This window comes from Sinocyclocheilus rhinocerous, unplaced genomic scaffold (assembly GCF_001515625.1).
Source record: "Sinocyclocheilus rhinocerous isolate Xijiao unplaced genomic scaffold, SAMN03320098_v1.1 scaffold55, whole genome shotgun sequence".
Taxonomy (NCBI): domain Eukaryota; kingdom Metazoa; phylum Chordata; class Actinopteri; order Cypriniformes; family Cyprinidae; genus Sinocyclocheilus; species Sinocyclocheilus rhinocerous.
Genome location: NW_015647461.1, coordinates 955560 through 976297, shown reverse-complemented (window position 1 = coordinate 976297; position 20738 = coordinate 955560). Strand labels below are relative to the sequence as shown.

General features: G+C 38.2%; 2 protein-coding genes and 1 long non-coding RNA gene across 4 annotated transcripts in view; 1 reads left to right on the top strand and 2 right to left on the bottom strand.

Moving 5' to 3' along the window:
* The first annotated feature begins 1363 nt into the window (after nt 1-1363).
* lrrc40 (leucine rich repeat containing 40) lies at nt 1364-6472 on the top strand. Its single transcript, XM_016513641.1, has 15 exons — nt 1364-1587; nt 1890-2071; nt 2413-2486; nt 2575-2704; nt 2992-3115; nt 3202-3344; nt 3426-3598; nt 4065-4155; nt 4260-4305; nt 4463-4571; nt 4646-4753; nt 4834-4944; nt 5350-5427; nt 5565-5750; nt 5967-6472. The coding sequence occupies exons 1-15, from the start codon at nt 1443-1445 to the stop codon at nt 6070-6072; spliced, it is 1806 nt and encodes a 601-aa protein (XP_016369127.1). The 5' UTR covers nt 1364-1442; the 3' UTR covers nt 6073-6472.
* Nucleotides 6473-6483: 11 nt separating this feature from the next.
* LOC107709201 (leucine-rich repeat-containing protein 7-like) overlaps nt 6484-20738 on the bottom strand; it is a 79170-nt gene continuing 64915 nt past the window's right edge. Inside the window, exons 25-28 of one of the 2 annotated variants that reach the window (XM_016513637.1) lie at nt 19695-19925; nt 10860-10952; nt 9900-9974; nt 6484-8751 (exon numbers count right to left, since the gene is read on the bottom strand). In XM_016513637.1, coding sequence (XP_016369123.1) covers nt 8644-8751; nt 9900-9974; nt 10860-10952; nt 19695-19925 — 507 coding nt within the window. In that variant the 3' untranslated portion in view covers nt 6484-8643. The remainder of the gene's footprint in view (nt 8752-9899; nt 9975-10859; nt 10953-19694; nt 19926-20738) is intronic. The other variant, XM_016513638.1, reaches the window with a different exon arrangement.
* On the bottom strand, nt 12979-17402 carry LOC107709204 (uncharacterized). Its single transcript, XR_001636468.1, has 3 exons — nt 17302-17402; nt 17190-17199; nt 12979-12989 (listed from the first exon to the last, which is right to left on the bottom strand). It is a non-coding gene; the product is annotated as an uncharacterized LOC107709204 (long non-coding RNA).

Here is a 20738-nt window from a genome sequence, read left to right as displayed (position 1 = left end):
CTTGTGTTATTTGAAAATTATGTCGAGATGTCCACGATTTTATTTTAGTCCAGATCTGTTATTCTCCAGTTATGTATAAAGCTTGAGCTATTCAAATATATATCAAATAGATTTGTTATTTATGTAATAATATTAATAATAATATTTTCTTATTATGTTATTATTATTATTATTATTTAAATGACATTTCTCTTCAATATACTATTTTTACTTTAATATATTACACAAAAAAGGTTTTAAAAAGCTTTATCTACTTTATTATTTAACTTTATTATAGATGAGTGGAAATATGAAGTCTGGCTGCATAACAGCTGTTGTTCACTTATAGCACCATCTGCTGATCATATAACCATACTGGATTCTACACGTGGACTTAATGGGTCATTATGTGAACTGTACATTCATAAAGCTTCAAAATACTGTATAAGCAAACCAGGGAACGGTTGAAACATTAAGGGGGAAAATGTTTTGTATTTAAAATCAACATCTATTGGGAGCGGAAGGTGTAACTGATGTTTCTTATAAAAGGGTCAACAAATTGTAAAAAGCTTTCTACTATATTGGAAAATATTATTAATATTTTAACATTTCTAAATTATAGTAGAAATATTTTATATACTATTTATATTTATATTTCACACGGTGAAAACGTTACTTTTTCAGGACTTTTATTTTAAAAAAATTGGAGGCCCCTTATTATAGTTTATAGTTTACAATCGTTGACGTTATCAGATCATTTGTTAATTAATATAGCAATTAGTAAATCTGAAATCAAGAGAATTATATCAATTGAAGTAAGAAAAATATGGCAAAAGTTATGGGATAGTGAAATAAAAGGAAGGCATCTTTACCAGATACAGGGGTGTGTAGGTGAAGAGAGAATAAGATGTGGGAGTAGGAAGAAAGATGTTATTATAACAAGAATGAGGATTGGACATTCAGCTTTAAATTTCAATTTACACAAAATAGGGAAGCATGAAAATGGAAGATGTGATAAATGTGGGAATCCAGAAACAGTAAAGCACATTCTTCTCGAATGTGATGCGTATGAAAGAGAAAGAAATCAACTTAATCATAAATTAGGTTTGATGGGATATGATAAAGTATCACTCAAGATATTACTAGGGAATAGCCAAATGCAATCAAGAATTAAAGAAGAAGTGTTCAATTATCTAAAAAAGACAGGAAATATGGAAAGAATATAAATTGTAATTGTGGGATTTTTTTTGTTGTTTTTGTTTTTTATAATATCTTTCTCTCTACCAAATATGTTCACTCCACACTCCAGATCAGTAGGTGGCGGTAATGCACCTTTAAGTTGGTTTGCCAAAACCGCCAATAAACATCAGAAGAAGAAGAAGAAGAATCGTTGACGTTTACTTCACAACAACACTACAACCTCTTTCGCGTTTACAGGTGTTTTAATCTCATATTTCGCATTCATGTCTCGTTTCAAACGAGGAGCACATGTGGACTCTAGAGCGGGATTTAGGCAGGAGAAAGAAGACTGTCCTGTCCCATATGGTTTACTGAAAGCTGCTAGAAAGAGCGGACAGCTCAATCTATCCGGGCGCGGTCTAACTGAAGGTAACAGTAACGTGAAACACTAACGTTACCCGACACCAGTGACATAAAGTCACAAAAATTACCATAGCAAACGTAGTTTGTGGCTCCAGCAGACATTTATTATTAATGGCATGGGAAAATACATTAAAATGCCAAGATTTTGTTCAGGTTTCTGTCCAAAAAGTTTGAATGAGATCTTATTGCGACTCACATACAATAACAACAACAGCTGTAGCAACAGTTGTATATTGGGGGATGAAATGTTTACTGTTATGCATTTCTGTAGGCTTCTGCAGTAAGTATGCTCTTGTATTTGGGTTCAGTTCCTCAGAGTGTGTGGAGGCTGAACACAGACACCCCTCAGGAAGCTCAGCAGAACTTGTCATTTGGAGCTGCAGATCGGTGGTGGGAACAGACAGATCTGACCAAACTTCTGCTGTCTTCCAACAAACTCCAGAGCCTCTCTGAAGACGTCAAACTCCTCTCTGCCTTGGTTGTCCTGGATGTAGGTTTTTGCACAACTCATTTAGTTTGAGAATGTTTTAAACCCTGCATGTCAACTCATTTTATTCTATTCTTTAGCAAAGAAATATGAATGGCATGGATGGCTACTTTCCTATGGTTAAATAAATGTAGCTACTTCTATAAACCACACATTACTATTACATTGTTATATTTTATTTTATTATATACAGGTTCCACAATATTCATATTAAATTTTTAGAAAAAACAAATTATAAATGTTACTTGAAAAAAAATGTATAATGTCTTAGTATTTTAATTTCCATGTTTGTGGGTCTAAATTTTGTTTATATTGTAGCTGCTTTCTGTGTTGCCTTTTTCCAGATCCATGACAATCAACTAAGCTCACTGCCAGATTCTATTGGAGATCTAGAGCAACTACAGAAGCTCATATTGAGGTACTGATGGGGGCAACACTATGTATGGAGCAATATATCTACCTATTTTGAGTGTAAAACCTGTCATAATACCTGGTCCTCTCTGCAGTCTCAATAAACTGACAGAATTGCCTTCGGGTCTTTGGAGACTTACAAACCTGCGATGTCTTCATCTGCAACAGAATCTGATTGAACAGATTCCCCAGGATTTGGGGCAGCTGGTTAATTTAGATGACCTTGTAAGTGACTGAGATCTTGTCTTGACCAGCAACAAACTCTTAACTTTCCAACAGCATTATAAAAGCCTTGATCCTGAGATAGTAGTTATATCTTTCATTTAACATATACGCACTAGCGTTCAAAAATTTGGGGTCAGTAAACATTTTTTACTGTTTTTGAAAGAAGTCACTTATATTTTGATCTGTAGTGTACTGGAATTAAAGATGCTGCTGTGATTTCAAGATGCTGAATATGTGTACTTAAGTATTCCCATTATTTAGTTGTTTCCTACTCTTCCCTCTTAAAGGATCTCTCCAACAATCATCTAATGGACATCCCAGAAAGCCTGGTGAACCTGAAAAATCTTGTGAAACTGAATTTGTCCTGCAACAAGCTCAAGAGTCTCCCTCCTGCCATCAGTCAAATGAAAAGTATGTTTTGACAGTAGCAAGTGCGAATGTGAATCATGTTTATCGATTAACCTGTGAACTCATCCATCTTCTGTTAACCCTCACAGACCTGATAATGCTGGACTGTTCCCAGAATCAGCTGGAGAGCATTCCTCCTGTCCTGGCTCAGATGGAGTCCCTCGAGCAGCTTTACTTAAGACACAACAAGTTACGCTTCCTTCCCGAACTGCCCTGCTGTAAAACACTCAAGGTAAACCACAACCACTGATGTGGTATAATAAGTTATGATTGTCTTAAGAAGGCTAACAAGAGGCTGTTTATATATATTAAGGAACTCCACTGTGGGAACAACCAGATTGAGATATTGGAGGCAGACCATTTGAAGCACTTGAGTGCTCTGAGTTTCTTGGAGCTCCGAGATAACAAGGTGAAGAGCCTTCCTGAAGAAATAACCCTACTGCAAGGCCTGGAGCGCCTGGATCTTACTAACAATGACATCAGCAGGTGCTGGGAATATGTTACTGTATGTATACTGTAAAATATTATTACAGAATTATGGACTGTCATTCCTTTTTATAACACTGTACCCGTAAGAGTGGCAGTTTTAAAGTGATGTCTCTCCCAAAAATGAAAATTATGTTATTTACTCTGCTCATTTCATTCCAAAACTATATGACCTTCTATATTCGGAACCTAAAAAATAAGGTATTTTGTTATGCACCAAGAGCTTGTAACACTCCAAAGAGAAAGGAAAAATTGAAATCATATGACCCCTTTATACAAACTGGTTCCATAATATTCATATAAATCCCATAATCGTTCAACGACCAGAAACAATGCAGCAAAATGAAAGTCAATGGTCATTAAAATGATTTGGTTACCAGCATTCTTCAAAATATCTTCTGTTGTGTTCTACAGAAAAAATGAAATCCTAATAAGCCTAAAATTTTCTTTTTTTTTTGTCAAACAGTCTGCCGTGTGGACTTGGCACATTACCCAAGCTGAAGTCTTTGACTTTGGAGGGCAATCCACTGAGGGGAATCCGCAGAGATGTCCTGACTGTGAGTATTCAACATATCACAGCTGTAAAAGGGCTTTTCCTGTCTTCATTTTGTTCTTAGTAATCTGGATCAGAAAGTCTTATATAACAATATATTCTATGCAGAAAGGCACTGGTGAACTCCTGAAATATCTCAGAAGTCGTGTACAAGGTATGTCTATATAATCATGTAAAGATTTAGTATGGATTTTCAGCCTCATTTATTATTAAAAGGACTATTCCCTCCTTCAGGGAACGAGGGTTACATACGTAACCGAGACGTTCTCTTTTGTAACATCATTGCGGGTTTTGTCTTGTTTGAAATGTAGAGCAACCAGATGGGGGCTCGAAAGAAGAGCCAAAAACAGCAATGACCCTCCCAAGCCAAGCTAAAATCAATGTGCATGCCATCAAAACTCTCAAAACACTAGACTACAGGTAACGAAAAATCCTCCCAAGTGACTTAGCAGGATTTTGTGTATTTAACAGTAAAAACCTGCCATTTTAATTAGTGAGAAACATGAGGCATCCATCCCAGACGAGGTGTTTGATGCTGTTGACGATAGTCCTGTGGCCAACGTAAACTTCAGCAAAAATCAGCTGATGGCAGTTCCATCCAGGTAATACATATGGCCATTCCATCTCATTAGAAGCGTTTCAAAGAGTTACTGAACACTTACTATTCTCTCATTTCCTGCAGAATTCTGCAGTTAAAGGACACCCTAGCAGACATTAATCTTGGCTTTAACAAGCTAACAAGCATTCCGGTAGACTTTTCCATGTTGAAACAACTGGTACATATAGATCTCAGGTAATCCTTAACTTAATTTATGTCCTTTTAAGGCTCCAATTTAAAGATCTTATTTTGCTAATTTGGTGGTTCACAGTTGTTTTTGCCACATCCTCTCAAAATGTTACTCCTTTAGCTAGGGTGCTATTTTTAAGATGGCACAGAGGGTAAAAAACTATAGTAATTGTATAGAAGATGGAAATTTTGCAAAGAAAAAAAGTACTATCTGGGTTTTTAAACGAGTAATCTCTTTTTTTTCGGATATTTTGTGCTCTGATAAATGTCACTTCAAAGCAAAATATTACTTAATGAATATGATTTAAATAAATAAGAGCTCTGAGGTCACTTAAGTGTGACATATTACCATAATTTACCATAACAAAGTGCTCTGAACTAATGCCTTTTTTTATTTTTTATTTTTTATAGAAACAATCTATTGATCTCACTGCCAATGGAGTTGGAAGGCTTAACCAAGCTGCGGAGTGTTATTTTGTCTTTTAATAGGTAGGTTCTACCATTTTCACCCTCACCCCACCATGTAAAATGAACAAATACTGTATATCAAATCAGTTTGACAAAATAAAAACATCACTGTTTTGGTGTTTTTTGTGGTCTGAATAGTTATTTACATTTCTCTTTAGGTTCAAGTCATTCCCAGAAGTGCTGTACCGCATCTCATCCCTTGAGACCATTTTAATCAGTAACAATCAAGTTGGAGGCATTGATCCAGTCCAAATGAAGACCCTAAATAATCTATCTACTCTGGATCTGTCCAACAATGATATAATGCAAGTGCCACCAGAACTTGGCAACTGTACCAGTCTGAGGTGAGCGTCATTTTCCTTCTGATTCTAGCAAACTGTGGACTTTAGTATGTAGACTCCTTATTTGACCCTTTTTTTAATGAAAATGAGGCAGCGAGAACAAACGTACAGGCTATTCAACAGAAAATCTGGAGAAAAACTCTGAAAAACTGATTACTATTACAAAGGTCTTGAGCCTGTTAGTTAAGTATGATCTTATGATTCATCCTATATCTTTAGGGCTCTAATGCTCGATGGGAATCCTTTCCGTAATCCAAGAGCTGCCATCCTCAGTAAAGGAACAGATGCTGTCCTTGAGTATCTCCGAAGTCGTATTCCAACATAATCTTCACGTTTAATGTAACTTTAACCATCATTGATAAACGATCAATTCTTGTGCCATAACACTTTATTTGCACTCCCTGACAGTATAAAACAACAAGACACAATAATAAATCATCTCCTGCCACTTGTTTTAATTCATCTTACCTGTCACTCTACCCTTAAAAATAGCATTGTAAAGTCTTTTATAAACAAACCTTCGGCATGCGTTGTAATGAATTTAAGACTTTGTCAACCAAATGAACCAACACGTGTTGTTTGTGTTGAAGTTTTACATTTTATAATTGCTTTTCAGTGTGAATGTTTATATTTTCCAATATAATGAAAGCACTAGTAATAAATTGTGAAAATAAAGCCTTTTTTATCGTCTATAAAGGACCACAGAATGACCAGTGGTAACAATAGTGACATTTTTATTATTTGTACAATAAAGATACATTATTCAAAACACCTCTTAGATACTGAAAAAAATCTGTACTCCAAAGCCGAAAATGGCTCCAATATTTGCTGAACAGCATTGGACTTTCTTCTCCTTTTTATACAGGTTTGTTATTTAAATTTTTTTTAACTAAAATTTATTTGAAGTATGTACATATAATCATCTGCAAAATGCATTCTAGACACAGAATATATGTCATCAATTACATATTTGCGGTAATACAGAAAAAAATTGGAAGGAGTAAACTTGCATGTGCAAATAAATGATATGATAAATTGTGACTAATTCTTTTGAACTAAATTGAATAATTTCTTCTAGATATAATTACTTTTTGCACAAAAATGAAACGGCATTCAAGTTCAGTAAGTCTTAATACTGCAGAAAGCTTTAAGTACATTCACAATCTATTGGAATAAATTATTTAAATGTCTCCATTCATAGTTATTTACATCAATACTGCAATTAGACTGAATAGTACCATATATTACCTTTTATATTCAATAGGTCTTTAAACACATACAAAAATGACCATTTGGATATTCATATACATATATATGTTTATGACACAAATTCACAATTACTTTAGAAAGAATTGTACATATTTGTTTCTAGTGTTTCCTTCCTTCACAATCTAACTCTCTGTCCATACATTGGATTTGTTCTTTATAAAATTTAACAATTTGAGCATAGCTAATTATATCAATATATTACAAACCATTATTTGAAAACATTTAGTAAAAATAATCATTATCAAATGTTCTTTCACAATAGTATTTGAACAATTAATTGCATCATCCATATTATTTCTCTGAAGCTAAATGCAGTGGATGTTGTGTCGGGGTCTTTCAGAGTGCATTTCGGCTCGAAACTCCTTCTAAATGCTACACTTTTAGCAACATTTGAAACATGCCCAGGGTTTTTTTGTTTTGTTTTGTTTTTTTTGAGGGATATTATGGCACTGTTTGTCACAATGACGGATTTAAAAAAAAAAAAAAAGGCCAAAAGATATGTAAAACAATGGTTATGTAGAAATGCTTTGTCCAAAACACACTGACCCCTAATAAGCATCCTAATAAAACAAGTTTAAGAGTGAAAGCATGCTCTAATCAGTAAAGCCTTACATGTGTACACTGTATCTAGTCCGGTTTATTATGACAGGAATTCCCTTTGTTATTCCGTTAAAAAAATATTTAAAAACCTTAAAGCAGCGTAACAACAACAAAGCAACTGGAATTAAGCTTTTTTGCCTTTTTTTCCTCACTTAAACTGTAGTATGTGATATGAAAGTACATTTTTATATAGAAAACTGTGTTGCCAATAAACTGCCACATGTGTATGAATTTTCATGGCAGCCAACAAAGGTATGTGGGAATAATAAAAAAACAAACAAACATGGAAATGTACATTCACATTACTTAGCAAATGAACAAAACCCACCCTGATCTGGGCTAGGAAAAACCCATAAATACCAATAGAGGGTGCTGCAGGAAAACCACACAAATGGAAGAAATATTGCTTAGGGATTAATTTCTGTCATTTGATTTGTGCAAATACAGAAGGTTAGGGTTTATCAAGATTAAAAGGGGACTTTTTCAATTTCCCTAAATTGTTGTTTTCGTGAGAAGGATGTCTCTTCTAAGTTGTTACAAAAGCTCATCGATGTGTTAGAAAATCATCAATGTGTCTTTCATTCACATTCTAAGCTCTCAACACATTTGAGTTGTAAATGTATATATTTACACAAGGCATTTACAAAGTTGAGGCAGTGTTATGGTGGGTAAATGTCCTTAAAAGCAGATGTGCTTTCATGCTCCAAGATTAAACCGAAAAGCTGCTAGGAAAAATAGGTACAAAATAATACGCCATATAAATAAGCAGGAAAAAAATGCACCCACTTACAGCCACAGGCTGAGATAAAGAAGAATATCAGCAACATCAACGAAAGATTTCAACCAATGTATGTTCGTGTAGAATGTGTGAGCCATATGTAACGTTATTATATATGTCCTCTAGTGTACATTTGGCACTGGAATTTGCCATTGGTCCAGCAATTGGCAAAATTGTTCCTAGATAAAAAGAAGATGTACAAGTTCCTGTGTTCCATCTGGGTGAGAAGTCTTTAAGCTATAAAAATATTTATATTGTGCTCTCCCTTAAGATTACCAAGTCCACAGTTTTCGGAAAATTCTTCAGAAGAGACACTGCAGTTTCATGCTCCATGTGTAAGAAACTATGTCCGTTGGCCTGCAATGCAAGAATGAAGCACATAGTAAACAAAATGAACTGGGAGAGGTGTGGAAGAAAGGAGGAAGGGAGGGAGGAATGGAGGGGGGCAGGAACAGGCACGGCAGCACAGGAGGGCTGGGAGCAGGCCTAGCTCAAAGAGGATAAAGAGATATACACTGTGAGGGAGAGAAAAAAGAGAGAGATGCACACGGGAGATCATGCTGTAAAAGGAGAGAAGGTGGAAAGAAGCTGGTCTTTAACTCTGGATCTGTGGAAAGAGAAGGAGCTGCTTTCTGCAGACCATTCTAGTGGTGTAGACTGACAGCAACACATAAAACCAGAGACAACCCAATAACTTCCCATGAAGTTGTTTAGGCACACAGAGGCTGGATTGCCCCTGTATAAGTAAGGCAGCAATGCCAGGCTTTTTGCTTTTGGCAAAATATGTAGACAGATACTATCTGAACAGCAATTAATAGGCTTGGATGATGATGATGATGATTGCATGGCACTTTATATGTGCTTTTATTTATTTATTTGGAAATGTTCTGCATAAAACGAATATTACATACAATTGAAAAGGTTTACTAGAATTCAGTAAGATTTATTTTAAATTCAAAATTAATTCAGTAAGGATGCATTAAACTAATAGAACGTTCAAAAGAATAGCATTTAAAACTAATAAAAACTGTAATATTGTTAATAATATTAATAATATTTAATTAGTAATTTTTGGGAGGTGAAGGTATATATTTCACTACACTTTAAAAAGACCAGATTCAATCTGTATCGCAAAGTTAAATGTAAATTGAGATAGTTGGTGGTGTGGATTAGTCTGTTTGACTGATTTACATTGATTTTGTAATATATGATTAATAAAATTCATCAATTTATATTTTATAATGTCAAATATATTTCATGCCATTTAACTGACTTACAAGACAAAATGTTATAAAAATCTGTTTTTTAAAATCATAACAATAACGCATGTCAAAGTAGGTCAAACATAACAAAAGAGGTCCATGCTCACTTGTTTGAGACACAAACATACACGCACACACATACACACTGGACATTTAATGGCACATGCAAAGCCCTCCACTGGCAGTGTGGCGGAAGATGCATTGTCGCAACTTGTGGGACAATGTGATGGAGAACATTGTTACCTTCAGAATTTTGTCCCCTGGTCGAAGAACGTTGGAGGCAGGTCCATCAGGCTGTACCCTAGTAACAAAGATACCCTATAAGTCAAAAGTGATATGAGGTTAGGAACCACATGGTGACTATGGTTTAGAATCTTTGCCTTTTAATCTGGATTTAGATTTTCTTTTGTTTCTCTCTCTTTTTTCTAATAAATTCAAAGGCAATCTATTAAATAATTACCTTCATCTATAAAAGTATTACCTTTTACAAATAAATGCAAATGTTAAACTGAAAAACAAATGTAAAAAGATGAATTTATTTTTAATTTTTTGTCAGTGACACTGTCTTTGTGCTGGAATCAAGGCAGAGATTTTAAAGCATAAAGATTAAAATTACATGTGGGACCCATCAGTATGCGCCATGTCAACACATATCAAGTCTTATTATTGGTGCCACATGTTGAGAGTCCACCAAACTTTACATCATTTCTTCAGGGCTCACAGGGATTCGGCTTGTTAGAAGAACCCCAAAGCAACAATACACAACACAAGCAGTCTTTATGCTATGCTGAAAACCTTATGGGGAAAAAAGAACAACACTTTTTCATGCAAATCTAAACAGTATGATATTAATACACATTCCTAACATACAGCTACACATGAAATGGAAACATGGTCTTTTTCCTTCTGCTTCAGCAACATCTGAGTCACAAAACACTTTTGTTTTAACTATCGCCAAATGTTGCCAAGACATGAAAAGGTTAAAAGGTAATGCAGTCAGCTGGTGTGCAAGGTTGTGCATTGCAGTAGCGCATGTTTCCATGGTAACTCTACTGAGAGACACACTTTACTAACTGAAGAGAGATGGCTTTGATTTTGTTCTATATAAAGCATCATTCTAATGTGATTTCTGAGAATGAAATGCTGAAATTAGCATATTACATTATGCTCTGTCCTTTAAAACCGAGAGTGAAATGGTCTTACCATGTCCGAGGGCTTGAAGGGGTTCCCCTGTCCACTGATTCCCCCTGAGATGCTGAAACCAAGGCCAGGGTTCTTCTCGATCCTCACACAGAGCTGTCAACAACATAAAACAGAATTTCAGGTTTAAGGCTACGTCTACATTCATCTGGACGCATTTGAAAATGCATCTCTTTATCTGCGTTTTGGCCTTCCATCCACATTGAGACATTTGTAGACACTACAGCTTTTTGAAACACTTTTCCCAAGTGGATCAATTTGAAAATGCCATTTTCGTGTTGTAGTGTCGACTGTGAAAATGGAGGTATTTGAAAACGATGATGTTTAGTCTTTTGACGCATAGTGTACTCAAAGATATCTATGGTTATACAAGCATTGCTACAGAATAACAAAGGTAATTGCACATTTTTATCTCACAATTCAGTCACTTTATTTTGAGGTCCAATTCTCACCATTAACAAACCATTAACTAATGACTTTTGCCTCAAAAAACTCCTAATTTGCTGATTATTATACAGTATGTGCTTTAAAAGTACAAATAAACAGCCAATAAGTTAATAATATAAACTCACAATTCTGAGAAGAAAATGGTCAGAATTGAGACAAAAAGTCAGTTACCTTTTTATTTTTATTTATAATAATTTATCATTTATAATAATAATAAATTTATCATTTATCAGACGCTTTTATCCAAAGCGACTTACAGTGCATTCAGGCTATACATTTTTTACCCCGTATGTGTATTCCCTGGGAATCGAACCCACAACCTTTTGTGCCGCTAACGCAATGCTCTACCACTGAGCCCCAGGAACATTTCATGGCAGAAACAAACAAACAAAACAGAATTGCGAGATATAAACTTAGAAAAAATAGAAAAATTGTGAGAAAAAGTCAGAATTTTGATTTTAGATCTCATAATTCTGATGTTTTTTTTATTCTCAGAATTGGGAAAAACAACGTCCAAATTGTGAAAAGTCACAATTTACCCTTACAGGTAAACCAATCATAATCTGCCATTTTTGTCTGACATACAAACCAGACCGGTTCTTCTGTAGCCTGACGACGAGTAACTTTAACCGTTGTTCATGTGAACTCAGGCTCCCCCAAAGTCCACTGTATAGTTCGAACACTGCGGAGAGTAGATTAATGTTGGTGGACTTGAACATCAAAAATGGTGTTTCGACACATTAAAGAGCCACAAAACGGTATTTATTGTTTTAATTTCTTTAAAAAATGACAACATTTGAAACTGAGACTTTGAATTTGAGACCAGAAGTAGCCTGCTCTGTTTTGTCTGTCAGCGTGTTGTCAGTTTTCTCTTTGCTCCACAGTGTATTTTTCACTGCGTGAGAACATAATGTGTGGGATAGACATAGCAACAGTAACGAAGGGGGGCAGGTCTTTGCAAAGAGTCAATTACCTTTTTATTTCTTTATTCTGTGGCAGAAAAGGGCTTCCATAAATTAGATTTTGAGATTTTAGTGTATATAGTGACTAGCGATTTTGAGTTTGACCTTGGATATTTTTCTAATAAAATGATCATGTCAAAAGAACAGTGCAAGAACTTTAATACTGTATGTTTAGTCTCTCTGTATCATTTTAGTGAGCTTTTATTACCATTTACATGTGCGCAGTAAGATGATTTAAGTGTTTTCTGATGTTCCAGTGTGGACAAGCAACTTTTGGAAAATGCTAGTGTGGACAGAGCATTTTGAAATGGAAAATGCCATTTTCAAATGTTTCCGAATTAAAGTAGATATATAGCCTTAGTCATAAGAAGTAAGAGATTCAGAGTTACCAACCCTCTGAATATTTGAAGAACAAGGAAACATTGAATTGACATCCCATGATTGCAACATGAATCTTAATTGACCCTTCACAGGAAGCTTGATTGATTGACAGGCGATCTGACCAATCATAACGCCAAATCTGCCATTTTGTCTGACAAACAAATCAGACAGGAGAGTAGATTAACTTGGTTGGACAAACTTAAAAAATGGTGTGTATTGACGTCTTTCCACGGCTGAAATAAAATACCTTCTGATCATAGGCGAAGGGTGAACCGACTCCAGGGTAAGGCTAAAATTTGCCTAATGTTAGTGTAATCTATGAACACGCACATCATATCCCCGTCTCTTCAAGAATCGACTAAAAACACATCTCTTCCATCTTAAAAAAAAAAAAACACGTCTTGGTTACGTATGTAACCCTCGTTAACTGAAGGAGGGAACGGAGACGTCACGTCGTGACCGACGAATTGGGATCTCTCTTCGAGAGACCAATCTACTTCGAGTGTAAACTAAATGAGCCAATGCACATTGGCATGCGATGATTGCATCGAGCTGCCGCTGATGACAGCGTGAGCATAAATAGGCAGCAGGTGCAACGTATATTAGGTTTTCGCTGAGGAGCCGAGCTGGTAACTCGGCCACCCAGCGGTGGTACAGCAGCCGTGGTGACAGGACGTGACGTCTCCGTTCCCTCCTTCAGGGAACGAGGGTTACATACGTAACCGAGACGTTCCCTTTCAGTCGGTCACTACGAGTCACGTCGTGATGGAGCCAGCGAGACGCGCCGGGTAGCGCTAGCCAGGCATCCCAGATACCATGCAAGCGGGACTAGCGGAACCACCGCCGTACCCGCAGTGGGGCAGCGAGGTGGAACGCATGGACCCGGTTCGGGCAGCTCGTGGGTGGACCGAAGAGGGGTCTGAGTGTGTGGTGCAACACTTACCTGGTTCCACAGCTGGGCAGAGGGTGCGTGAGTAGGGCCTTTGATGATGCTCTCGAACCGCCCGTTGCTGCCCGCTGGTGACAGAGGAGGATGAGTGTGGTCCGGTGTTGGTTCGTCCATGACTCTCTGTGCCCTCTTGGGACCCAGAGATAGAGGAAACTGCTCTTTTGTCGAGAATTTGGCTGCCATTGACCGCGAGGCTGACGGCAGGACAAAACAAAACAAAAGATTCTCCACCCGGCCCTCCTCCGGGGGAGGGAGTGGTGCGCTCACCATCTCCCGAAGAGCAACTTCCTCCATCCCTGGGTCGCCCATCTCAGGGCCGCTTGCTCTTCCGCTTACCACCAGGTTTGATGGGTGCCTGGATGGGTGGGGCGCGGGAGCAGGGGCAAATGCAGGGGGCCGCCCTCGGCAATGAGCAGGCTGGGGCGCTGCGGCCGGGTGGAGGCAGCAGCTGCCCTCTGGGGCAGGATGTGACGAATCGCCTCAGTCTGCTTCTGCGCAGCCGAGAACTGCCTGGCAAAGCTCTCGACCTCATCGCCGAAGAGGCCGGTCTGGGACACAGGGGCATTGAGGAACCGATCTTTGTCGGCGTCCCTCATGTTGGCCAGTCACAGCCAGAGAATGGCGTTCCTTGTGGCATTCACAAGTGTGGACATCGCACGACCCAGAGAACTCGCGGTGACCTTTGTCACTCGGAGCGCGAGGTCAGTTGCAGTTTGGAGCTCTTTCAGAACTTCCGGATTGCGACCACCCTTGTGCAGGTCCTTCAGTGCTTTGGCCTGATGAACCTGCAGTAACGCCATAGCGTGTAAGGCGGAAACAGCTTGTCCACAAGCCGTATAAGCACTGCCGGTCAGACCAGACGAGTGCCTACAGGCCCGGGAGGGGAGCGACAGGTTTCCCCGCCAGGAGGAGGCGGTATTAGGACACAACTGCATCGCTACCGACTGCTCCACTGGGGGGATCCCCGTATACCCCTTAGCTGCACCACCGTCGAGAGTGGTGAGGGGGGAAGAACTAGCAGGCCACTTTCTGGCAGTAAAAGATGCCATCCACGACCTGGTAAGCTCCTCATGCACCTCTGGGAAGAAAGGCATCAGGGCAGGGCGCTGAGAACCAGTGTGCGCCACCCCAAGAAACCAATCGTCCAAAATTGGTGGAGGTTTCCACTCGAGCTGTACCCTCTCGGTGGCCCGGGAAAGCATAGCCGCCATTTCTGGATCCGATTCAGGCATTGCCACCGTCTTGGAGGGTGGCAGCGCAGCCAAATATTTCTCTCCAGAAAGCTCCCCCTCCGATGCAGTGATCGACATCCGGTCGTCGGGAGGAGCGCCAAAGGATACCACTGGAACGTTCTTTGAAGAAGGCCCAGCGCGTTCCTTCGGCAGCTAGACTGGCTGCAGAGCGCAAGAGGAGCGATAGTCTCCTGAGGGTTTGCCACCACTGTAAACGAGCTAGATCGCGGCAGAGGCAACGGAACTCCGCCCCTTTCGAGGTAACGGAGCCTGGTCCGCAGCTCTGAAATGGTCAACTTCCCGCAATGGGAACATGAGTCATCCACGAAAGCCACCTCAGCGTGCTTAATGCCCAGAGACGTGAGGCAGCAATTGTGACCATCACCCGGCGCCAGGTAACGACCGCATCCAGAAACGCACGGGTGAAACGGCATCTTTAAGTGGTGGAAAGAGTACTAAGAAATTGGACTTAAGTAAAAGTATTGCTACTTAAGGAATAATTTACTTGAGTACAAGTAAAAGTACTGAAAAATAATATAACTCAAGTAAGAGTAAAAAAGTAGTTTGCTGAAAAACTACTCAAGTTACTGCTTTACAAAGTACTTTAGTATTATTTTTCAATTTTTACCCAAAATGAGACGATGTGAGTATTATGGAGCAGGGTTAACCCTAACCCTAACAACTCATGTACTGTAATGTCTGTTTCACACATAGACTGTATAAAAACATGGACGTAGTGTCTGTGACGTCACCCGTAGTTTTCCGAAGAGCGTTTTTCAAGCTCAAAGTGGGTGGAGACGGCCGTCGCCATCTTGGCCGCGCGTCACCGTGCATCACTCCTGGATAATCGAAAATGGGCAAAGAGGCGGGAGCTGGTTGCTGAAACCACGCCCACCTAGCTCGACGGTGGTGACACAAGCGGTAATCCACCTTCCACTCAAGTGGCCACGCCCTTAATTATGCAGAACTTTAAGGCTTAATATAATTTAAACGGATGACTTATAAAAAAATTCACCCCCCCTCACAGTTGTCATGAAGGGCAAAATTAGCTATATAGACCAAAATAATTTTTTGAACCAGGCTGTAAACATGTTTTTTTCTGCTGTAAAGTTGTAAACTTGTTGTTCTGATGTAAAGTAACATGCAGAGTCTATGGGATTGACTCCCTTTTGCAGCCAGCCTCTAGCGGCCAGTTGATGAATTACAGTTTAAGTCACTTCCGTGTTGGCTTCACGAGAGAGAGCGGGAGGTGGCCACTTGGTTTCACAAGTGAGACACAGGAAATCCCTTATATGGACAAATGCATCAGATATCACTACAGCTGAATAACATGCAGATAGAGACGCTTTGACTGATGAAACGTGGAAGACAATAAACACACAATTGCAATGCAATGCTAATTGACATAGCTTGTATCACAGTATAGAAGTTTATAAAAAATATTTTCTGTCTGTGATAAGAAGCAACATGGAACCACAGAAGCTAACTGTTTCAAACACGACTGATGTTATATCGTGATTTTGGAGCAAAACATGATATTAGTCTCATAAATTGTCATGTTTGACGCTATGTTAAGCAAACATACCACCTATCCCTGTTGCCAGGAGCAACTGTTTTATAACTAATTTTGAAAAGTTCATTCATGTATAAGATTATGTGGTTGTTTTTTAAGAAGGGCAAAAGCAAAGAAGGGTAAGTGAAGGTTTAAATGAAAAGAAAGCGTTTAAAACGGGGTGAATAGAAAGGTGCCAGTAAAAAATTATGTGGGGTATCATTTGAATTTGAATTATTCCAATTCTTGTGAATTCCTAATTTCAATTCCAGTAAGGTAATAAATAAATGAATAAATAAATAAAAAATAAAAAATCTTAGATACCATCTTATTACAAAATATTTCATAGTTATCTGAATACTATGTGAATGAAGATCAACAGGCTAAAGAACACTTACACAAGGATGTGTGTGCAGCAGAGAAAACAGCCCTTGAGTCTTCTTGTCTTGAATGGTTTAAAATCACATTGAAAGTGTAGTTTGTTATAATAACACAAGAAGACTCGTGCACTGTTTTCTGTACTGCACACATAGGGGCTTAGCCATTATTTCAGAAATGAGGGGGACAGAAATGTGAAAAAAAAGAATGACTTGTCTAATTGACAGGCTTTTTTTTTTTTCTAATGTCTTTTAATTGGCTAAGAAATCAAATACACTGCTGGGCGATAACCAATCGTTTGTATTCTATAATATTTTTTTCTGTATTTTCCTAATAACAATTTTAGAATTGGTTTATACAAACATAATAAGGCAGAATAGTTTATATACTGTAATAAATGTTATGTAAATTAGCACTGCATTATTAATTTACTATTTATTACCTGGAAATGACCTGAAATTACCTTTATTTAAGCTACAGCTATAGCGGGATGCCTTTGTTCATATTAGGGATTTCCTGCACGTCATAAGTTATTATATATTACTTCTACTAGGCCATTTTGGACTTTCTGTGCGAGAGCGCCCTCCGGCTTCGAGTATGAATGAAACATGCACTACATGTTCACATCGTCTCATTTTGGATATGAATAAATCGTCCGGTCATACATAGACTATCTAGTTAATATAAATCATGGTTGATCTTTCAGCCAGATGCACGTAAAAATGCATGCGCTCTTATTTCAGCAAAATTACGATTTAAAATCAGAGCATAGCTCACATTCACTAAAACATTGAAAGCTATGCTGATTCAAAATGACAACTCCGGTGATTGACAGTCAAACCAAAGCGCGGTTTGAACGCCCCACCCCCGCAGCGGAACTAGAAGCTTTGATTGGTTTTGCACCTAAGTCAGACCTGTCTGTTATTGGCTGAAGCGCAGGGCTCCACCCCAGGAGTTTGAAAAGTGCCCGTCAAACACCAGCTCGCTGTTTCTCCATCTGCGCCTTCTTTGTCTATGTTTTTTTGTACTTTGTACTTTTGGTGAAAAATAAATGTAGCGAAGTTGAATACTTTAGTTTTATTTTACTCAAGTAAAAGTACCACAATTTAATTATACTCAAGAAAGTAGAAAAAATTTAAAAATGTACTCAAGTACTGTAACGAAAGTATTTGTAATTAGTTACTTTCCACCTCTAATCTTTAAAAAGACGATCCATCGTCTTTACAAAGATGCACACGTGTAGCTCTTTTAGAGAAATAAGCTCTTTCAGGGAAATTCTCTTTTAGGTGCTGAGATGCAAAGGGGGAGATTGCCGCTTGCAGCAGGACAGGGGGTAGTGAAGCCTGAAGTGTGCAACCCACTCGACACAGGAACGACCACCGCTGAAGCGCCGTCCGCCAACACAAAAGCTCCCTCAGAGCGCATTGAACTCGTTTTCACATGAAGGTTGTTTGCAGGAGCAGAATGATGTTGTCACTCGGCTCCCAAGCGAAAAGCTGGTATGCGTTGCACCTGCTGCCTATGTATGCTCACGCTGTCATCAGCGGCAGCTGGATGCAATCATCGCATGCCAATGTGCATTGGCTCGTTTAGTTTACACTCGAAGTAGATTGGTCTCTCGAAGCAAGATCCCAATTCGAAAGGGAACTAACACTAGCTTCTCTAATCTTTTTGTATTCTATCTGTTTTCTTTTTATTTATTATACAATTAACAAAAGCAAAAAAAGGCCTCTAACACTAGCTTGCTCTGTTCTTTTTCTTTTTCTATTCTATCGGTTTTCTTTTTATTTATTATATAATAAAAAAAAACCTTGCTATGTGTACTGCGTTAAGCTAACTGAGTCTTATTATAGCACTTGCATATCATTGCTCTTTTGTTGATTTGGATTGCTTCCATTGTCCTCATTTGTAAGTCGCTTTGGATAAAAGCGTCTGCTAAATGACTAAATGTAAATGTAATGTAAATGTCTTTTAGGCAAGCACATATGTACCATATATATATATACGTACCGTACCCACTGAATAAAAATAAAACATGGTAATTGCGACTTTTTATCTCACAATTTTTACTCTTTCTCGCAATTGCGAGTTTATATCTCGTAGCTAATTCTGACTATTACATTTTTTTTAAATTCAGTGGCAGAAAAAGGCTTCCATAAGTACCAGATATGGGTGTCATGTCACAAAATATTACAGTATAATACGACTGAATTTGTATATAACGTGATCATCATTTAATAAAAACATTGTAAGTTACTAATTCTAACACTTTCATTTCCACATTTATTCAAACAGCACATAAATTAGGGCCTATATACAAAAAGCAAGCAAAGAACATGACTGACTTCTGTCTAGCGTGAGTTTAAGCACGCTCAAAAAAATCCCCCGTTATAATCAATAAAGCTGCTTACAATGTCAAATGAATCTCTTTCTTGCATCGTACGCAAGTACATTTCCACTTTGTTGTTTATGATGAGAGAATTCGCGAGAGTTTAGAATTCAGTCAGCGTGCGCGCGCTCAACACATCTCGGCGTTTCAGCGATGACTCATCTGAATGCCTCTGATTGGCCATTGCATTCATAAGCTCAACAGAATCATTTGTTATAATGCAGAACGCTGTAAAAACGCATAATTTGCTGCATCATTAGCAGATCTAAATTTAATGCCGCAATTGACACTTTTCATTTCGTTTTCACTTTATTCGTGACATCCTTAATATAGTTTAATTGTACAGGGGCATATTTGTCCAGTTTGGTGGCATTTTTGCCCCAAGCCCCCGTTAATTTCAGACCCATGGTCATACATGTCGGACATAGCAAAAGTAACTTAGGGGGCGGGTCTTTGCGAAGGTTCAGTTGGTCTTCTTTCTTGCATCCATTTGCAACTGTCCATTTCTTGCCATTTTATTTGAATTTATTCTGAGAGATGACCTGTACCTGCTCTGGAAAGCCATCCATACTCTTCTGGCCTTTAGTCTGGATGAAGCAGCGGGCACTCTGAGGCCGGGGGTTGGTGGTGGTGATGGGCATGGGCAGAGGTGACTGGTACTGCTGGATGGACACCTTGTTGATGGCCCCCTCATACTGCTGGTCACGGGCCGTCCGGTGGGGAGGGTTGGCTGAGGTTATCATCATAGTCTGTTGTTGATGGTGATTGTGAACACCAGGCTGTGGGCAAACATTAGGCAAACCTTTAATGATGTACTGTAGACTTCATACAGACGGCAAACCTTCATATCATTACAGGCACAAAGACATGTATTAGTTACACAGGACCATATGACATTTTGATTTCCCTATTTGATGTATTAATTTAATTGGACTTTTCTTCATAACACTAAATGTGTCAGCAGTAGCAAAATGTTCCACAATACTGAGTGACAACCTAAAGACATTCACCGATAGACTGAGGTTGCTAAGGAGACCGAGCGAGAACACGCGTTGTGAAATGAATCACGACAGCAGGTAGTAATTAACCCTGGCATTTGAAAAAATTAACATGGCAATCACGATATAACAGAGATGTCTATCTCACAGAGAACAGGTTAAGCCAGAGGAAACTAAAGAGTAGAACATGACAGGGTTTAATACTTAGAGACATGTGGGTGTCTCTCTAAAAAACGCATTGTGGAAATAATAAAACTATAATAAGATCCAGACTAATGCAATGAATCATTTCAGTGCAAGCACGGCTTATGGAGAAAAAAAACAGGATCATATCAGAGGTGAGAAAGTTTTAGCATTATTCCTGACAATTTATCTTATTATCTGAGACCAGGTAGAGATAATTTTGCAGGATTTTTATTTATTTATTTTTTTAAATTTTGAGTTGTTTATATATATATATCATATAGAAGAATATATATCATATATAGGCTCAAAGAAGCTGTATTTATGTAACCAAAAATACAGTAAAAACAGTTATATTTTGAAATACAATTTTACTGTAGATTACCAGATAAAATAACTTTTTCTTATATA